The 22,080-nt window shown below is 36.1% G+C and overlaps 1 protein-coding gene across 6 annotated transcripts in view; it reads left to right on the plus strand.

Moving 5' to 3' along the window:
- Window positions 1-22,080, plus strand: part of MATCAP2 (microtubule associated tyrosine carboxypeptidase 2) — a 54,548-nt gene that overhangs the window by 28,340 nt on the left and 4,128 nt on the right. For 5 of the 6 annotated variants that reach the window (XM_081284674.1, XM_081284679.1, XM_081284676.1 and 2 more), the window contains 4 exons: window positions 3,084-3,227; window positions 3,765-3,897; window positions 4,705-5,010; window positions 18,247-18,344. In XM_081284674.1, coding sequence (XP_081140800.1) covers window positions 3,084-3,227; window positions 3,765-3,897; window positions 4,705-5,010; window positions 18,247-18,344 — 681 coding nt within the window. The remainder of the gene's footprint in view (window positions 1-3,083; window positions 3,228-3,764; window positions 3,898-4,704; window positions 5,011-18,246; window positions 18,345-22,080) is intronic. The other variant, XM_081284675.1, reaches the window with a different exon arrangement.

The raw sequence follows: 22,080 nt of genomic DNA on the forward strand, positions 1-22,080 counted from the left end.
CATTGCAAAAAAATCCCACTATTGTATTAATTCTTTGACTTACTCTTTGATCTGTGATAAGGAACACCTGTATTTTTCTTACTTCTCTAGACTATTTTATTTTTGCTTCAATAAATAGTAACCAGATAGCCACATTTTCCTATTGACTAAACATATGCCTAGAAAAGCTAATTTTTCTCTGAAATTAAATTCATGCTTTAAAAAACCTTGAAGCAGAAATTATAGTTAAAAAATTAACTTTTTTTAGGTCTATCAGTCCAATATAGAAGGTATTCACTCTACTTTCTTCTGCAGTTCTTAAAACCAAATTTTACATAATTTTTCACTGTTTGATTAGTGGATGACTGGTGACCATTAGACTAGAATACACACACTATTTTTGCTAATCTATGAAAATGGGTTTTTAAGTATTGCTAAATTTGTGCTTTTAATTATCCTAGTTATCATATGAATCAGCCTCCAGAGCACTTCTGCTATATTCACCATTCTCTGAGATCTTTCTCACATCTTACACACATACACACACACACACACATATGGTAAAATGTGTACTTATTTATATTTCTATATACATATATGTATATGTGTGTGTGTGTGTGTGTGTGTGTGTGTGTGTGTGTGTTTATTTATTTATTTTTTGAATACTAGGGATTGAACTCAGGGGCACTCATCAACTGAGCCACATCCCCAGCCATATTTTGTATTATAGGTCTCACTGAATTGCTTAGTGCCTTGCTTTTCCTGAGGTTGGCTTTGAACTCATGATCTTCCTACCTCAGCCTTCTGAGCTGCTGGGATTACAAGCATGCACCACCATGCCCAGTACATTTCACTATATTTGAGTCACCTGCGGATCTTGTTAAAATGCAGATTTTTGAATTGATGGTCATGAGGGTAGTAGGAGTCAAAATTGTACATTTGGGACCAGCTCCCAACCATGCCAGGGCTACCGGCCTTTGGATTACACTCTGTTTGAATAACAAGGCTTTCATTAATAGTTTTGGAAACAGAAGCCAGGCAAAACCTACTGAAGCCATTTCTTGTTCTGATAACTTTATGGTACATGTGTAGTTTATTAGTATTGTGTATTTTCCCAATGGGAACATGTGTGTTGAATTATCACCTGCAGTTATGTGAACTTTTCTTTGATTTTTCTGTCAGGCGTGTTATTTATAGTGGTGGTATTTGTAAAGAATGGTAACTGTTGAACCCTATCACAAATAAAAGACCACCAGACTCCAATTTTAAATTAAGCAAGCTTGTATTTGTGTACACAAAGAGAGCTGATTGTTGGCTGTCTCTCCTAACACAGGCTAGAGACCAGCACCCCCAGCTCTTTAAGAACAAAATTTTATAGCACAAAAAGTTGCAGAGGGGGGGTGTCTTGAGAACTTACAGCCAACAGGATTTTGACAAACATAATACAAAGGCAGATAGTAGGTTAATGATCTACATGGCATGATATTTCAAGGTAGGGAGTAAATTCAGATCCCAACATCAGAATTTATGAGACGCTGCCGAGGTTTCAGAGAAGGTTGTTATCTGGTCAGGGGGAGCCAGGATTTATGAGCCACCACCAAGGTTTTAGAGAAGGTTGTTATGTGGTCAGAGAAAGCCAGGCATGGGTGAGTTCAAGGCAAGGGCAGGAATTCCAAACAAGTTTAGAAATCGTAGTAATTATAGTAAAACAGAAATTAACTTTTCATGACTTTGTGACAAGATGGCTCTTAAGATGGAATTAGGCTGGGTTCATCAGTAACGTACCAATGATGATACAATGGTTAGTATCTACTGACTTCAGATGCTGCTTTACAAAAGTTGACTAAATTTTTTCAACAAAACCATGAAGTAGACATTATTATTACTATCCTCCTTTACAAAGGAGGAGTCTGAAACACAAGTTCATTTTCATTCTTCACAGGTAACACAGCTATCAGGTAAACAAGCCAGGATATCAGCTCAGATAGTCCAATTCAAGAGCTCATACCTTTAATCTTGTTACTAGTCTGATACAGTCCATAAATTTATATAACATATATATGGATTTTCTAGTTATTTCACATTTCATATAAGATAATGTTTGAATTTTTCAGTTTCTTTCCTAAAAGGCTTCTGAAATGTAATTTTCTTCTTCTTTATGTTTTCCTTCCTTGTGGCTTTGCCACAGATACTGATGACTTGTAATTTGTAACTAGTTTTTTTCTTTTTTTAGTCTCCATTTTGCATATGTGTATTTGGAGAAAATGTTTTAACTGTCCGTTTGTTTTATTGTGGAAATTTATGAAGAATAAAAAGGTAGTACCCTACCCTGAATGAAAGCTAAAAGATTTTACTAAGGTTTAGATTATGTTTTCTGCAAGAGTAGCCCAAGAAAGTAGCATCTTACAGATTGTCACGGAAAACTAGTTGATTTATGTGTGTGTGTGTGTGTGTGTGTGTGTGTGTGTGTGTGAGAGAGAGAGAGAGAGAGAGAGATACTAGGGATTGAACCCAGGGGTACTCCACCACTGAGCTACATTCCTAGCCCTTTTTATTTTGCATCACTGTCTTGCTAAATTTCGCAGCTTGGCTTTGAAGTTGGTAATCCTCCTGCCTCAATCTCCTGAGTAATTGAGATTATAGGCATGTACCACTGTGCATGCCAGTTCTTCAGTACATTTTAAAAATTTTGAATTTTTTTTCAATCCAAATGGTAATTGTATGTAGTGACAAGTGTAGAGACATACCTTCCATTCTAAGTTCTGCCAAAGCACCAGATGATCTTAGAGAAGCTAAGAGCTCTATGCCCAACTTCTCAGCCAATCAGGTGTCAGCACTATAGATATATAGTACTTGAGCTGGTCTATCTTTATGTTAAGGAGAAGAGAACACAGGGAAAGAGAGTATTTCTAAGTGCACAGGCAGTTAGTGGAAATTGAGTAGAAATTAGTTTAGCTTAGAAAAATGTGTTACTTCATTTTCAGGTTAATTTCATAATCAATAAGCCAGAAGAGGTCATGATGATAAATAAGATCATAGTTATCTTATTATTTATCTCAAAGTAATATGAAGTTATTTACTTTCATTATCTTTTCCTTTTACAGTCCATCAATATTATGGAGCTGACTTTACAGAAATATGGAAGCTATGAAAAATTTGAACAAGCTACTGGTGGTAGTTTGTTATCTAAACCTCGAATCTGGAATCATGTTAGGAAGTACATGATGAAGGAAGGCTGCCTGGGAGAGGTATGGATCATGAGTGCATACAGGAGTTGGCTGTGGCATTCTAATACTCAGACAGTGCCACATAATTTTTTCCTGCAGGTTTTGTTTGCCAACCCAAATTTACTCCTTATATTAGTCACCGGATTCTCACTAATAAATATTTTAAGTTCCTCTTGTCTTGAATTGTCTTGATGTGTTCAGTTTCTTTGTTTTTCTTCTTTTATTACTGACATTTCTGTGTAGCTTGTGGGATTACATGAAAAACTTGTTAACTGAGGAGTTTTTCCTGAGAGTCTCTCTTATTAATAGTCTGATCTTAGTGGCCAATCTTAGAGCCTTGGCACTGGCAACAAGCAGAAATCTGTTGGTCCTTCTTTTGCATCATTTTAGCCAGGGCTATTTGAGAAGACCCCACAGGTAAAATTTTAAGTTCTCTGTTGTTTTCTGTGAAAGCTTTTTTTCCCTTACCCCTTTATATTTTGTGGTGTGTGTGTGTGTGGTGTGTGTCTGAATATGTGTGTGTGACACACATATTGTCCCCTGCCCCTTGCTCCTTAGATTGTAGTTCATCTCACTGAGGACCTACTTTCCCGTGCTTCAATGACAGTAGAAAATGGATGTCCAACTCTGACCATCAATGTTTCCACTGCACGTGAGCATTGGCTGGAGGGAATGCTGAGGCACGAAATAGGTATGAGTAACACTTTCCTTTTTTTTTTTTTCCTGTTTGTAATATCAGGAATTAGCCCCAAAGAAATATTCTTAATAGTATTCAGCAAAATGTCATGAGGTTTTTAAGCTTCGGTTGGACTAAAGGTAAATTATTTATCTCTCTTTTCAAATTAGATTTTTTAACTGTGGTAAGCTTGAAGTCCCTTAACTCCTCTGGATTTCAGTTCACTCACCTTAAACTGAGGGGGTTCAGTGACTCTTAAGATTTTTTTAAAAATATCAGTCTGATTCTTCTCTCTTAACAGTATAGTTGTAAAGGTTATACCCTTTCACATGAGACATATGGACCTTGTAAAGACAGCAGCCTACTTCAGACCTCAAAGGCTTAGGCTCAGGTCATTTTCTACTGTGTTTTGATCTGTAGGTACACATCAATTTAGTTTTAGAACTGTTTATGCAATATTTTCTGTGAGTTTTCTGTTACTATAAGAGATAAATGAGGCAATCAATTTGGAATACGTTTATTTTGGTTGACAGTTTTGGAGTTTTCAGTTCAGGATCAGTTGGCCCCCTTGCTTTTAGGGCTGTGGTGAGATTGCACATTATAGTAGGAGTGTGTGGCTGAGCAAAAATGCTCAACTCACAGCCAGAAAGAGAAAGGAAAAATAAGGGACTGAAATAATCACTGCCTCCGGTTACCTGAAGGCCTCCCCCTGGGCCTTTCTAGCACTTAGGCCTTTGGGGGGTGCACTAGCTCCAAACTTTAGCATTTTCTTTGGAAAAGAATTTTTAAAAGAATGCCATTTTTTATTATTCTTTTCCATAGGCACACATTATTTTCGAGGCATTAATAATCTGCAGCAACCATGGAATAGTTGGACTGGTCGTAAAAAACATGAGCTAAAGCCAAACAATCCTACAGAGGAAGGACTGGCAAGTATTCACAGTGTCCTGTTCAGAAAAGACCCCTTTTTATGGAGGGCTGCCCTCCTCTACTACACTGTTTATCAAGCCAGCCAAATGTCTTTTTGTGAACTCTTCAAAGATATTGGCAAATTTGTCAAGGACCCTAATACAAGGTGGGATTATTGTGTACGAGCCAAAAGAGGATGGACTGATACTTCTCAACCAGGTAGGTGTCTCTTGACTGTGGGTTTTTGACTTAATGATTAGTTAAGTGATTCTAGTCATATTCTAATCTCTTAATTTGAGAATTTACTTACCTATGAAAAAAATAAACCTTTGTTATTGAGATCAGCACCAATTTTCTAAAAACACACTTTCTCCACTTCACTCTTGCCTAGCTTATTTTTAAAAAATTTAGACCAACAATATGGAAAGAATAGTATAGAAATATACCCTTCATCTAGATTCACAGGTATTGAAATTTTTTTTGCCTTATCTCCCTTTAAAAACAGGATATTTCCAAGAGAGGTGTGCACACATCTATAATCCCAGCTACTTGAAAGACTGAAGCAGTAGCAAGTTGAGGCCAGCCTGAGCAACCTAGTGAGAGCCTGTTTCAAAATAAAAATAAATCCCTATCTATGGCAGAGTACTTGCCCACAAGAGGTCCTTGATCCTCAGTACTGAAAACAGAGGTGGGGAGGAAGCTTTCTTGAGATATAATTCACATACTGTAAATTCGCCCATTTAAAATGTAAAGTTTAGTGGGTTTTAGAGTATTCAGAGTTGTTCAGCCATCACTACTAATTTCAAAATATTCTCATCACATCCACCCACTGCAAAACACCCATATCAATTTGCAGTCATTCCCACCAGTGTATGAGTACTCCTCTTCCCTGTCCCGTACCCCTGCCGACCCCCGCTTTTTTTTAAAACCCAGAGTCATTTTACCACTGAACCACATACCCAGCCATTTCATGTTTTATTTTGAGACAGGGGTTCACAAAGTTGCTTAGAGCCTCACTAAATTGCTGAGGCTGGCCATGAACTTTGGGGTCCTCCTGCCACAGCTTCCTGACCCACTGAATTATACGCATGCAACACCATGCCTGGCTTTTTCCACATATTTTCCAATAATTGCTATGTTCATTTTGTAAACTAGCATTATTATTTGAACTTCCCAGTGGTTATGAAGTGGTGTCTTATTATAGTTTTGCATTTACCTGATGACTAATGACATTAAGCTTTTTAAAATTTGCTTATTGGCCATTTGTGTAGCTGCTTTTGAGTACTGTCTGCTTTGATCTTTTCCCTATTTTTAAATTGGATTGTCTTTTTATTATTGAATTACAAGTTATACACACACACACACACACTCACATATTTTGTAAGATTTATGATTTACAAATATTTTCTACCATTCTGTGGGTTGTTTTTTCACTTTCTTGATAGTGTTTTTTGACTTTTAAATCTAAGTTTTTTTTTAACTTGGTGTATTATAATTATACGTAACAGTGGGATTGGTTGTTACATATTTATATATGCACATAATTTGGTCAGTTTCATTCCTATCTCTCCTTTCCCTTCCTTCTTCCCCTCTCCAGGTTCTCTACCTCTCTTCTACTGGTTTCCCTTCTATTTTCATGAGATCCTACCCCTTTTGTTCTTTTTTTCTAACCTCCACATACAAGAGAAAACATGACTTTTGACTTTGAGTCTAACCTATTTCACTTCGTTTAATGCTCTCAAGTTCTATTCATTTTTCTGCATATGACATAATTTTGTTTTTTTATGGTTGAATAAAAACTCCATTGTGTATATATACCACACTTTCTGTATCCATTCATCTGTTGACAGATACTTAGGCTGGTTCTGTAATTTGGCAATTTTGAATTTTGCTACTATATACTGAGTTCACATATATCACTATGGTATGCTGAATTTAATTCTTCTGGATAAATACTAAGAATAGTATAGCTGTTCCATTCCTAATTGTTGTTGTTTTTGCTAAGAAATTTAGCATTTCTTTACTTTTAAATTACCTAAATTGATTTAGTTTATGTTTGAATGCCATTCCATAGTCACAATGCAAAATTCAGAAGGTAAAAAATTATGCAATGGGAAGTAATTTTTTCCTCATCTTTGTCTCCAACATCTAGTTTTTTTAAAATTTTTATTACTTCCAGTCAGTTGTACATGACAATAGAAAGCTTTTTGATTCATTGTATACAAATGGAGCACAACTTTTTATTTCTCTGGTTATATACAATGTAGAGTTGCACCACATGTGCAGTCATACATGTACCTAAGGAAATGATGTTCATTTCATTTCACCATCTTTCCTACCCCTATGCCCCCTCCCTTTTCCTCCCTCCCCTTGGCCCAATCAAAGTTCCTCCATTCTCCTCCTCACCCACATTACAATCAGCGTCCACTTATCAGAGAGAACATTTGGCCTTTGGTTTTGGGAGATTGTCTTAATTTGCTTAGCATGATATTCTCCAACTCCATCCATTTACCTGCAAATGCCATAATTTTATTCTCTTTTAATGCTGAGTAGTATGCCATTGTGTGTGTGTGTGTGTGTATGTATATGTATGTATTTATGTGTGTGTGTGTGTGTGTGTGTGTATGTATATAATCAGTTTTTTTTATCCATTCATCTACTGAAGGGCATTTAGGTTGGTTCCACAGTTTAGCTACTGTGAATTGTACAGCTATAAACATTGAAGTGACTGTGTCACTGTAGTATGCTGTTTTTAGGTTCTTTGGGTTTAGAACGAGGAGTGGTATAGCTTGGTCAAATGGTGGTTCCATTCCAAGTTTTCCAAGGAATTTCCATACTGCTTTCCAGATTAGCTGCAACAATTTGCAGTCCCACCAGCAATGTATGAGTGTGCCTTTTCCCCTTCACTCTTGCCAACACTTATTGTTGTTTGTATTCTTAATAGCTGCCATTCTGACTGGAGTGAGTAGTTAGAGTAGTTTTGATTTGTATTTCTCTGATTGCTAGAGATGTTGAACATTTTTTCATATATTTGTTGATTGATCGTATATCATCTTCTGTGAAGTGTCTGTTCAGTTCCTTGGCCCATTTATTGATTGGGTTATTTGTTTTTTTGTTGTTAAGATTTTTGAGTTCTTCATATATCCTAGAGATTAGTGCTGTATTTGATGTGCATGTGGTAAAAATTTGCTCCCAAAAATGTAGGCTCTCTATTTACCTCACTGATTGTTTCTTTTACTGAGAAGAAGCTTTTTAGTTTGAATTCATCCCATTTATTGATTCTTGATTTTAATTCTTGTGCTATAGACCAATCCTTTTTTTTTTTTTAAGAAAGTAGGGGCCTAATCAGTATGATGGAGATTGAGGCCTACTTTTTCTTCTGTTAGACAGGGTCTCTGGTTTAATTCCTATGTCCTTGATCCACTTTGAGTTGAGTTTTGTGCATGGTGAGAGATAAGGGTTTAATTTCATTTTGTTGCATATGGATTTCCAGTTTTCCCAGCACCATTTGTTGAAGAGGCTGGCTATCTTTTCCAATGAATGTTTTTGGCTCCTTTTTCTTATATAAGGTAACTATAGTTATATGGGTTTGTTTCTGTGTCCTCTATTATGTACCATTGGTCTACAAGTCTATTTTGGTGCCAATATCATCAATGAAATTGAAACAAATGAAACAATTGAACAAATTGACAAAACAAAAAGTTTTAAAAATAAATAAAATTGGCAAACCCTTAGCTATGTTAACGAAGAGAAGGAGAGAGAAAACTCAAATTACTAACATTTGTGATGATAAAGCAAATAATTTCTAATTGTCTTCTGTATTTCTGTAGTGTCTCACTACAGAAATACAGAAGACAATTAGAAATTATTTTGAAATAAAATACAATAGAAAATATTGAAGGCATTGACTAACTTATAGAGCCTTATGATTTGCCCAAATTGAATCAGGATGATATATACAATTTAAACAGGTCAATTTCAAGTGATGAAATAGAAGATACATCAAAAGCCTACCAACCAAGAAAAGCACAGAACAGGATGGATCCAGAGCTGAGTTCAACAAGACCTTTAATGAAGAACTAATACTGATAGTCTCCAAATTATTTCATGAAATAGAAAAAGAGGGAGCACTTCCAAACTCATTCTGTGAGGCCAATATCACCCTGATTCCAAAACCAGGCAAAGACACATCAAAGAAAGGTAACTTCAGACCAATATCTCTAATGAATATAGATATAAAAATTCTCAATAAAATTCTGGCAAATTAAATACAAAAATATGTTAAAAAGATAGTACATCACGGATTCCAACATGGCGGCGGGCGCAGAGAGATCAAGTCTCTGACCTCTTCAGCTGTGCAGGCATAGGGAGTCGTAAATAACCTAAATCTGTTTGCTCAGGATCACTAGGCAATGCTGAGCTGACGTGGATCTGGGGCGATCAGTCTGGGCCTCTCAGAACACACACTGAGCCCGGATCAGCTGAATTCAAGCTCCCGTTCGCCTGCTTCCCGCAAACAGCTGTGACTCAGCACTAATCCATCCGGCTGAAACAACTGGTCAGCCCTTCTCATCCTACGGAGGTAAATGCCTCCCCAGCCTTCATAGGTAGTGGCCACAGGTTTGAAACGGGGCTTGGGAGAGACAGTAAGGACCCACCCGTTGCATTGGTCGCCCGGCAAAGGGAAACGAACTGTCGCCATTTGCAAGAGACACCACCATGGCAGAGAACTGACGTCATCAGACTGCGGCGGAGGAGATAACTTCATTGAAACCTGCAGCTACAGGTGTGTAATTCCCTAGCCTTCCCTCTCCACACATCGGGGAAACCTTAAGGGCCCCTCCCAGCTCTCCCGTGAGCGCAATAGCCAGCCCGAGGGAATCAGAGGTGGCGCGGGACCCGCGGCGCGGAACTACCACACCTGCCAGGGCTGACAGCTGAGGTCTCTTGCACCAGCTACCGGAGGCGTGGCTACCGGAGGGCAAGTAAAATTCGCTGAGGATTCTCAGCCCCAAGCTCTACAAACTTAGGGTCTGAGGGAATGGCAAACTGGAAGAGTGTGCCCAGTTGTTCATGAAAACAGGGCTTCCGGGAGCAGCAGACCTGGCGTGTAGCCAGTATTGTGGTGAGCGGCACCCTTGAGAGGGGCCTGGCTAGAGGAAAAGTGGGAAGTGACTAGACACAAGAGGAGGCCCTAGGCACTCAGGATTGGAGACTCGCTCAGTCTGGGAGGAGCTGCTGCACAGTGATTGGTTCCCGCGTATTGACAGGAGAAACTTGGCCTGGTAGGCACAGCGCCACCTACTGGAAGAGAAGTTAATCAAACTCTAAGACTGCATTTATTAGTTTTTTTTTTCTTTTCTCTTTTTTTTTTTGATTTGGGTTTTTCTTTCATTTTCATTTTTCTTTCTTATTGTTTTTTTGAAAATTTTTTACAATTTTTTTAAAAATTTTTTTCTTCTAATTTTAATTTTAATTTTTTTTATTATTTTTTTTAAATTTTTTTTCTTTTTTTATTTCCTATTTTTTTCTTCTTTTGTCTTTTCATTTCTTTTCAATTTTCTTATCCCCCTTCCTTGAATTCTACCTGCTTACTCTCATTCTCTTTAGTGACTTCTTCCCTTCCCTTCTAATACCTTTCCTCCCAAGCATCAAATAAATTTATAGGAGTAAACAGTAACTCAGCAGTCAAACAGAACAAGAAGTAACATGAGCAGCTTCAAAAAGCAAGGAAGAAAAGGAGTACAAACAATGCAGGACAGCCTAAATATTCAGGAGGACCTAGAGTCATCAGAAAAATGGTCTTATAAAGAACTCAAGGAACACCTTAGACAGATGGAATGGAACCTTAAAGAGGATACAAGACAGCAAATTCAAGCAGCGAAAGAACACATTGAGAATGAATTACATAAACAGATAAAAGAAGAAGTTAAGCATCTTTATCAGGAGATAGAGATTATAAAAAATAATCAAACAATAATTCTAGGAATGAAGGAAATGATAAACCAAATTAAAAACTCAATTGAGAGTATCACTAACAGAGTGGAGCAAATAGAAGCCAGAACGTCAGATAATGAAGACAAAATATATCATCTTGAAAAGAGTCTAGCCAACTCAGAAAGGCTGGTAAAAAATCACGAGAAAAACATCCAAGAGTTATGGGATAACATAAAAAAACCAAACTTACGAGTCATCGGGATAGAAGAAAGTACAGAGATTCAAACCAAGGGAATGAGTAACCTGCTGAATGAAATAATTACAGAAAACTTTCCAGAAATAAAAAAGGAAACAGATATACAAATTGAAGATGCATACAGGACACCGAGCACACAAAATCACAGTAGACCAACGCCAAGACACATTGTTATGAAGATATCCGATATACAGAACAAAGAGAAAATATTAAAAGCTACAAGAGAAAGGAGACAGATTACATTCAGGGGTAAACCAATAAGGTTAACAACGGATTTTTCATCACAGACACTGAAAGCAAGAAGGTCATGGAACAATGTATTTCAAACACTGAAAGACAATGGATGCCAACCAAGAATTCTGCATCCAGCAAAATTAAGCTTCAGGTATGACAACGAAATAAAAATCTTTCATGATGAACAAAAGTTAAAAGAAGTTGCAGCCAGAAAACCAGCATTGCAAAGCATTTTGAGCAAAACACTACACGAGGAAGAAAGGAAAAACAATAACCAAAACCATCAGTGGGAAGTGCCTCAGTAAAGACAGAGGGCGAGGGGAAAGATAATCATGGAGAAACAAACTAAATTTTTTTAAAAAAGGATAAATAATCAAACATGGATGGAAGTACAAACCATATATCAATAGTAACTCTGAATGTTAATGGCTTAAACTCTCCAATAAAGCGACATAGGCTGGTATCATGGATTAAAAAAACATTTCCAACAATATGCTGCCTCCAGGAGACACATCTGATTGGAAAAGATATACACAGGCTGAAGGTGAAAGGATGGGAAAAAATATACCACGCACACGGTCCTCGTAAGCAAGCAGGGGTGGCCATCCTCATATCGAATAAAATTGACTTCAAGACTAAGTAAATCAAAAGGGATAAAGAAGGACATTATACACTGATAAAAGGAACCATTCACCAACAAGACATAACAATTATCAATATTTATGCACCAAATAATGGTGCTGCGACATTCATAAAACAAATTCTCCTCAAGTTCAAGAATCACATATACCACAACACAATAATTATGGGTGACTTCAACACACCTCTCTCACCATTGGACAGATCCTCCAAACAAAAGTTGAATAAAGAAACTATAGAACTCAATATCACAATCAATAACCTAGACTTAACTGACATATATAGAATATATCAACCATCATCAAATGGATATACTTTTTTCTCAGCAGCACATGGATCCTTCTCAAAAATAGACCATATATTATGCCATAGGGCAACCCTCAGTAAATATAAAGGGGTGGAAATAATACCATGCATTTTATCTGATAATAATGGAATTAAACTGGAAATCAATGATAAAAGAAGGAAGGAAAAATCCTACATCACATGGAAAATGAACAATATGTTACTGAATGATCAATGGGTTACAGAAGACATAAAGGAGGAAATCAAAAAATTCTTAGAGATAAATGAAAATACAGACACAACATATTGGAATCTATGGGACACAATGAAAGCAGTTTTAAGAGGAAAATTCATCGCCTGGTGGTCATTCCTCAAAAAAAGAAAAAAACAACAAATAAATGAGCTCACACTTCATCTGAAAGCCCCAGAAAAGGAAGAGCAAAACAACAGCAAATGTAGCAGAAGGCAAGAAATAATTAAAATCAGAGCGGAAATCAATGAAATTGAAACAAAAGAAACTATTGAAAAAATTAACAAAACTAAAAGTTGGTTCTTCGAAAAAATAAATATGATCGACAGACCTTTAGCCATGCTAACGAAGAGAAGAAGAGAGAGAACTCAAATTACTAACATACGGGATGAAAAAGGCAATATCACAGCAGATGCTACAGAAATACAGAAGACAATTAGAAATTATTTTGAAAACCTATATTCCAATAAAATAGAAGATAGTGAAGGCATCGATAAATTTCTTAAGTCATATGATTTGCGCAGACTGAGTCAGGAGGATACACACAATTTGAACAGACCAATATCAATAGATGAAATAGAAGAAGCCATCAAAAGAGTACCAACCAAGAAAAGCCCAGGACCGGATGGGTATACAGCGGAGTTTTACAAAACCTTTAAAGAAGAATTAATACCAATACTTTTCAAGTTATTTCAGGAAATAGAAAAAGAGGGAGCTCTTCCAAATTTATTCTATGAGGCCAACATCACCCTGATTCCGAAACCAGACAAAGACACCTCAAAGAAAGAAAACTACAGACCAATATCTCTAATGAACCTAGATGCAAAAATCCTCAATAAAATTCTGGCGAATCGAATACAAAAACACATCAAAAAAATTGTGCACCATGATCAAGTAGGATTCATCCCTGGGATGCAAGGATGGTTCAATATACGGAAATCAATAAATGTTATTCACCACATCAATAGACTTACAGATAAGAACCATATGATCATCTCGATAGACGCAGAGAAAGCATCCGACAAAGTACAGCACCCCTTTATGTTCAAAACATTAGAAAAACTAGGGATAACAGGAACTTACCTTGACATTGTAAAAGCTATCTGTGCTAAGCCTCAGGCTAGCATCATTCTGAATGGAGAAAAGTTGAAGGCATTCCCTCTAAAATTGGAACAAGACAGGGATGCCCTCTCTCACCACTTCTATTTAATTTAGTCCTTGAAATACTAGCCAGAGCAATTAGACAAAAGAAATTAAAGGCATAAAAATAGGAAAAGAAGAACTTAAATTATCACTATTTGCAGATGACATGATTCTATACCTAGAAGACCCAAAAGGGTCTACAAAGAAACTACTAGAACTAATAAATGAATTCAGCAAAGTGGCAGGATATAAAATCAACACACATAAATCAAAGGCATTTCTGTATATCAGCGACAAAACTTCTGAAACGGAAATGAGGAAAAACACTCCATTCACAATATCCTCAAAAAAAATAAAATACTAACAAAAGAGGTGAAAGATTTATACAATGAAAACTACAGAACCCTAAAGAGAGAAGTAGAAGAAGATCTTAGAAGATGGAAAAATATACCCTGTTCATGGATAGGCAGAACTAACATTATCAAAATGGCGATATTACCAAAAGTTCTCTATAGGTTTAATGCAATGCCAATCAAAATCCCAACGGCATTTCTTGTAGAAATAGATAAAGCAATCATGAAATTCATATGGAAAAATAAAAGACCCAGAATAGCAAAAGCAATTCTAAGCAGGAAGTGTGACTCAGGCGGTATAGTGATACCAGATTTCAAACTATATTACAGAGCAATAGTGACAAAAACAGCATGGTACTGGTACCAAAACAGGCGGGTGGACCAATGGTATAGAATAGAGGACACAGAGACTAATCCACAAAGTTACAACTATCTTATATTTGATAAAGGGGCTAAAAGCATGCAATGGAGGAAGGATAGCATCTTCAACAAATGGTGTTGGGAAAACTGGAAATCCATATGCAATAAAATGAAACTGAATCCCTTTCTCTCGCCATGCACAAAAGTTAACTCAAAATGGATCAAGGAGCTTGATATCAAATCAGAGACTCTGCATCTGATAGAAGAAAAAGTTGGCTCCGATCTACGTATTGTGGGGTTGGGCTCCAAATTCCTTAATAGGACACCCATAGCACAAGAGTTAATAACAAGAATCAACAAATGGGACTTACTTAAACTAAAAATTTTTTTCTCAGCAAGAGAAACAATAAGAGAGGTAAATAGGGAGCCTACATCCTGGGAACAAATTTTTACTCCTCACACTTCAGATAGAGCCCTAATATCCAGAGTATACAAAGAACTCAAAAAATTAGACAATAAGATAACAAATAACCCAATCAACAAATGGGCCAAGGACCTGAACAGACACTTCTCAGAGGAGGATATACTATCAATCAACAAGTACATGAAAAAATGCTCACCATCTCTAGCAGTCAGAGCAATGCAAATCAAAACCACCCTAAGATACATCTCACTCCAGTAAGATTGGCAGCCACTATGAAGTCAAACAACAAGTGCTGGCGAGGATGTGGAGAAAAGGGTACACTTGTACATTGCTGGTGGGACTGCAAATTGGTGCGGCCAATTTGGAAAGCAGTTTGGAGATTCCTGGGAAAGCTGGGAATGGAACCACCATTTGACCCTGCTATTGTCCTTCTCGGACTATTCCCTGAAGACCTTAAAAGAGCATGCTACAGGGATACTGCCACATTGATGTTCATAGCAGCACAATTCACAATAGCCAGACTGTGGAACCAACCCAGATGCCCTTCAATAGATGAATGGATAAAAAAAAATGTGGCATCTGTACACAATGGAGTACTATGCAGCAATAAAAAATGACAAAATCATAGAATTTGCAGGGAAATGGATGGCACTAGAGCAGATTATACTTAGTGAAGCTAGCCAATCCCTAAAAAACAAATACCAAATGTCTTCTTTGATATAATGAGAGCAACTATGAACAGAGCAGGGAGGAAGAGCAGGAAGAAAAGATTAACATTAAACAGAGACATGAGATGGGAGGGAAAGGGAGAGAAAAGGGAAATTGCATGGAAATGAAGGGAGACCCTCATTGCTCTACAAAATTACATATGAGAGGTTGTGAGAGGAATGGGAAAATAAACAAGGAGAGAAATGAATCACAGTAGATGGGGTAGAGAGAAGATGGGAGGGGAGGGGAGGGGGGATAGTAGGGGATAGGAAAGGTAGCAGAATACAACAATTACTAATAGGGCATTATGTAAAATTGTGGATGTGTAACCGACGTGATTCTGCAATCTGCATTTGGGATAAAATTGGGGGTTCATAACCCACTTCAATCAAATGTATGAAATATGATATGTCAAGAGCTTTGTAATGTTGTGAACAACCAATAAAAAAAATGAAAAAAAAAGATAGTACATCACAATCGAGTGGGTTTCATCCCAGGGATGCAAGGATGACTTAGAGATAAGAATCATGATCATCTCAATGATGCAGAAAAGCATCTGACAAAATATAGCACTTATTCATGTTTAAAACACTAGAAAAACTAGGGATAATAGGAACATATCTAAACATCCTAAAACTATCCATGCTAAACCCCAGGCTAACATCATTCTAAATGGAGAAAAATTGAAAGCATTCCCTCTAAAAACTGGAACAAGACAGAGATGCCCTCTTTCTCCACTTCTATTTAACATAGATCTTGAAACACTGGCCAGAGCAGTTAAATAGATGAAGGAAATTAAAGGGATACAGATAGGAAAAGAAAAGCTCAAATTAGCACTATTTGCCGATGATATGATTCTACACCTTGAAGACCCCAAAAATTCAACCAGAAAACTTTTAAAACTAATAAATGAATTCAACAAAGTAGCAAGATATAAAATTAACACCCATAAATCAAAGGCATTTCTGTATATCAGTGATAAATCCTCTGAAAGGGAAATGAGGAAAACAACCCCATTTACAATAATTTCAAAAAAATTAAAATACTTGGGAATCAACAAAAGAAGTGAAAGACCTCTACAATGAAAACAACAGAACGCTAAAGAAAGAAATTAAAGAAGATTTTAGAAGATGGAAATATCTCCCCTGTTCTTGGATAGGCAGAATTAATATTGTCAAAATGACCATACTATCAAAAGCTCTATACAGATTTAATGCAATTCCAATAAAAATCCCAATGACATTTCTCATGGATTCATCTGGAAAAATAGAGACCCAGAATAGCTAAAGCAATCCTTAGCAAGAAGAGTGAAGTAGGTGGCATCACTATCCCATCTCCTGATTAGATCTTTTTGTTTGCATTTTAGTGGTCTGTCCCAGGGCTTTCCTGTTATCCTGATACCTCACCGGGGCACATCACTTGTAGACCAATCCTTTTTTTTTTTTCTTTTCTTCATATAGTTTTTAAAGCTTTTTATTATGGAAAATTTCAAATGTACATAAAATAAGTTTCATTTAGGTGCTGCATCCTCAGTACATTCCCTGATCATAGTCATAATTGACATTTTACAACTGTAATTCATCCATCCTTCCATGTTCTCGTTTCCAAGTAGTATTGTAAATCCAATTCCAGCATCATGTTCATGAGTAGTTCAGTGTGTATCTCTAGCTGATTAGAACAGTATTTTCCATAATTCGTATGCTATTAGCATACCTAACAAAATAATAATTCCTTAAAATATGATTATGGTAGAAGTTTTGTTCATTTAGTAAACGTAGACCAAATTTTTATTTTTTAGATGTACACAAGTTATTTCAGGATAGGAAAAGGTTTTCTTTGTAAATATAACATCTTTTTCTAACTAGACTCAGATCTCATGACCTGTTCCTAACTTTCATATTTTCTTTGTCCTCCTTTTGTTTTTGGCACTACTAAGGATTGAACCCAGGCCTTTGCACATGCTGGACAAGTGCTCTATTACTGAGCTGTGTCCCAGCTCTATTTTTATTTTATTTTGAGACAAGGTCTTTTTAAGTTGGCCATGTTGGCCTCAAACTTGCAAGTCTCCTGCCTCAGCTTCCAAAGTAACACTCATATTTTTTCTATTCCTAGCCCTATACGTTCTTCAAAATCTAGTTCTAATTCTTGTTTTCACACAAAGGCACAGTATTTTGTGTATTTTGCCCAGGGTGTTTTTAAACCATAGTATTTTCTTTTTTAGAGTGGGGGAAACAAATATTTAACAACAACAACAAAAAGAAACCGGGCTGGGGGCTGGGATTGTGGCTTAGCGGGAGAGCGCTTGACTAGCGTGGGCAGGACCTGGGTTCAATCCTCAGTACCACATACAAATAAAGGCATTGTGTTGTGTTCATCTACAAATAATAATAATAATAATAATAATAATAATAATTTTTAAAAAAGAAACAGGGCTTTCTAAAATTCCACGTTTCCACATAGCTGTGTCCCATTTTTAAAACCTAACTTCTCCCAAACTTATCCCATTTGTTCTCACCCAGATGCCTTCATTGCACCATGGGAGTTAGAGTATGATTAATTGACAGAGGTGGGATGATTATTTATTAAGACTCATGTATTTTAAATTGTCAGCCCTAAAATGACAAGACCTCACAATTTATGTTATGAAAATAGTTAAATAAAAATAAACATTGGACAATTACATTTTTATTTTTGAGGTGCTATTTTTGAGCTTGCCAGGTAATTGCTCTGACACTGATATGTACCCCCAAACACAAATTAGAATTTTTAAAATACAGGACTGTTTCTACAGTGAAGAAAATGAGAATCTAATTTCTTAGTAGTGTTTTTGAGCATCAGAAAGTAAATATTTTTCTGGTTCCTTCAGGGTGTTTCAGTAAAGACCAGGTATACTTAGATGGAATTCTTCAAATCCTTCGATACAGAGACTCCATAGACTTTCATCTACTCACTGCCCTGGGGAAGGTAAGTAAAGATCACATATCACCAAACATACTGAGTCAGCATTTATTCTAGTTTGATCTTATGATTAAATGAGACTCAAATTCAAACTGTTTTTACTTTATTATTGGAGTAAATTTTCTTTATGTGATAACAGAAGGGAAGTAAGAAATAAAGGAATAGAAAATTTGGGAATATGTGTAGTTTTATTTTTATATCAGTTTTTTTCTGAAAAGAAGTTTCTTATAAGCATCCCTTTCTAAAAGCATTTTAAAGTAAGCTACAGCTGTAACACTTTCCCTGTAATATCTCTTAAGGACAAGGATATTCTGTGGCATGACCATACAGTTTTTCAAAGAAATTCTTCATTGATTCAATATAGCACTTAAAATATAGTCCACTTCAAATTTTCTTAATTGTCTCTAATATATTCTTGTAGCTCTTTTTGTGATCCAGGATTGGATCAAGAATTATTCATTGCTTTTTGTTATAGTCTTTCATCTTTTTAAATGTAGAATAGTCCACCCACTCCATTCTTTTTGTATTTTCATGACATTTTGAATAATTCAGGACAATGTTCTTTCTTGAGAAATCCTACAGTTTAGATTATTAGATTGTTTCCTCCTGATAAGATTATAGTAAACCTCTTTGTCAAGGATACTGCGTAAGTGATCTGTGTATTTTCCATTGCATCACATAGAAAGCATACATAGTTTTGCACTTTTACTGGTGATTCTGTGTTTAATCACCTGAGTAAGTTAGTGACCACCAGGTCTTTCCATTGTAAAGAAACCTTTCTCCCATGGTATAAATAAGTCAACTTTGGGGCAATATCTGTTAATAGGCTGTTCTCTAACAACCTTTTAAGGGATGGTGTTAATGTCTATAGATGATCTTTGCCCAGTTATTATACCAATAACGAAATAGAGATCTAATTTTCTTATATTTCTTCTTTTATTCCCCCCTTTTTTAATAGTAGTGGATTTATATTTTTATTCATGACTGCTCCTTTTTTTCTTAATGTCTCCATGTTTTCTGGCAAAGTAAAATATTCTGGGCCTATTTTATGTACTTCTTACCCAAATCTGAGATTAGCCATTTCAAGGAAATATTGCTTACTTTTAGTAGGTAATGGTATGTAGAAAATAAGCTCTGAGCACCAGGTCTGGTCTTGCAATGGGGTGCTGTTGCTTCTAGACATTTTCAATGAGCAAATCCTGTATAACTCTTTTAAATCATATGGCATTTCAATTCAAATCAGACCTCACCGAATTTTTTCACATTTCCCATCATTCCATATTTTCATCTTTTTTTCCTTAAATTAAGAACTTCATTCCCCAATGTAAGTACAGGCATCTCAGATATTGCACAATTGGTTCCAGACTACTGCAACAAAGTGAGTATCACAGTAAAGTGAGTCATACAGAGTGTTTTGGTTTCACAATGAATGTAAAAGTTATGTTTGTGCTATATGGTAGTCATTAAACTTAGTAGGGTTATGTCTAAAAAATGTGTATACCTTAATTTAAAATATTCTGTTGCTAAAAAAAAATGCTATTATCTGAGCCTGCTGTGAGTCATATCTTTTTGCTGATGGAGGGTCTTGCCTTGATGTTGATGGCTGATGATTGATCAGGGTGATGGTCATTGAAAGTAGGGTAGCTGTGGAAATTTATTAAAATAAAGACAGCATTGAGGATTACCACATTGATTGACTTTTTTTTAATGCCATTTGATAGCATTTTACCCATAGTAGAACTTCTTTTGAAATTGGACTCTTCTCAAACCCCATTTTTTTATATCAAAAAGATTATGTGATATTCTAAATCCTTTGTTGTCATTTTAACAGTGTTTATAACATCATCAGTAGATTCCATCTGAGGAAACCATTTGCTTTGTTCTTACATAATAAGCAACCGTTTGTCCATTAAAGTTTTATCATGAGATTGAAGCAATTCAGTCACATCCTCAGGCTCCACTTCCAGTTCGAGCTCTGTTGCTTTTTCCACTACATCTGCACTGGAGTCTTGAGCCCTCAGTCATCTAGGAGGGTTGGAATCAGCTTCTTCCAAACTCCTGTTAGTATTAAAATTTTGACCTCCCATGTACCTCAAATGTTTTTAATGATATGGAGAATGGTGAATCCTTTCCAGAAGATTTCCAGTTTACTTTGCTCAGATTCATGAGAGGAGTCACTATATATGACAGATAGAGCCTTACAAAATGTACTTCTTAAATAATAAGACTTGTAAATTGAATTTACAAGTCTTATTATTTAACTCCTTGATCATAGGGTGTACAATGGATGCTGTGTTAGCAGACATGAAAACAGCATTAAACTTGTATATTTCCATCAGAACTCTTAGGTGAATAGGTCATTGTCAATAAGTAATAATATATGAAAGGAATCTTTTATGAGCAGTAGGTTGCAACCATGGGCTTCATATATTTAGTAAACCATTTTGTAAACAGAGATACTGTCATCTTGGCTTGGTTGTTCCATTTATAGTACATAGGAAGAGTAGATTCAGTATAATTCTTAAGGATCCTAGTACTTTTGGAATGGTAAATTGACTTCTACTTAAAGTCACCAGCTATAATAGCTCCAAACAAGAGAGCCAGCCTACACTTTGAAGCTTTGAAGCCAGGCATTGACTTCTCTCTATCTATGAAAATGCTAGGTGGAACTATCTAACATAAGGCTGTTTTGTCTATGTTGAAAAATCTGGTGTTTAACATAACCAACCTCACCAGTTTTCCTAGCTAGATCTTCTGGATAACTTGCTTCATCTTGAATCTTCTTTTAAAATTAATTTTTATCTGAATTCTTAAGTGTGCTGGTGATGACTTCTTTCCCAAACCTCATGAACCAACTTCTGTTAGCTTCAAACTTTTCTTCTTCAACTTCCTCACCTCTGTCAATCTTGAAGGAATTGAGGAGAGTTAAGACCTTGCTCTGGATCAGGGTTTGGCTTAAGGGAATGTTGTGGCAGGTTTCATCTTCTATCTAGACCACTAAAATATTTTTCATATCAACAATAAGGCTGTATTACTTTCTTATCATTCATGTGTTCACTGGAATGGCATTTTTAATTTCCTTCTATAAACTTTTCCTTCACAACTTGGCTAGCTGTTTGGCATAAGAGATCTAGCGTTAGGCCTGTCTTGGTTTTTGACATGCTTTTTATACTATGCTTAATCATTTCTGGCTTTTGGTTCATCATAAGACACCTGTAGACTCATCCTTTCTCTTAAGGTCTACTTTCACCTAGAGGCCATGGTAGGGTATTAATTGGCCTAATTTGAATATTGATTGTCTCAGGGAATTGGAAGCTTAAGGAGGGGGAGAGATGAGAGAGTGGTGGCCTGGTTAGAGAAGTAGTCTGAACATAGACATTTATTAAGTTCACCATCTTAAAAAAATGAGCACAGTTTTTGGTACCACAAGACAGAATAATAACATCAAAGATCACTGATCACAGATCACCATAATAGAATAATAATAAACATGTTTGAGATACTGTGAGACATTACCAAATGTGACACATGGACACAAAGTAAGTGCATGCTATTAGAAAAATATTGCCAATAAGTTTGCTCAGTGCAGTGTTGCTATAAACTTTCTATTTATTAAAAAAAATATATGAAGTGCAATAAAACAAGGTATGCCTATATATCTACTCATTCTGTCCTATCATAAATTCATAATGGTTTCAGAATTACCATACCAATATCAGAAAACCTATTTTCATTACATTTA

This window comes from Spermophilus citellus (genome assembly GCF_964194105.1).
Source record: "Spermophilus citellus genome assembly, chromosome: 3".
NCBI classification, from domain to species: domain Eukaryota; kingdom Metazoa; phylum Chordata; class Mammalia; order Rodentia; family Sciuridae; genus Spermophilus; species Spermophilus citellus.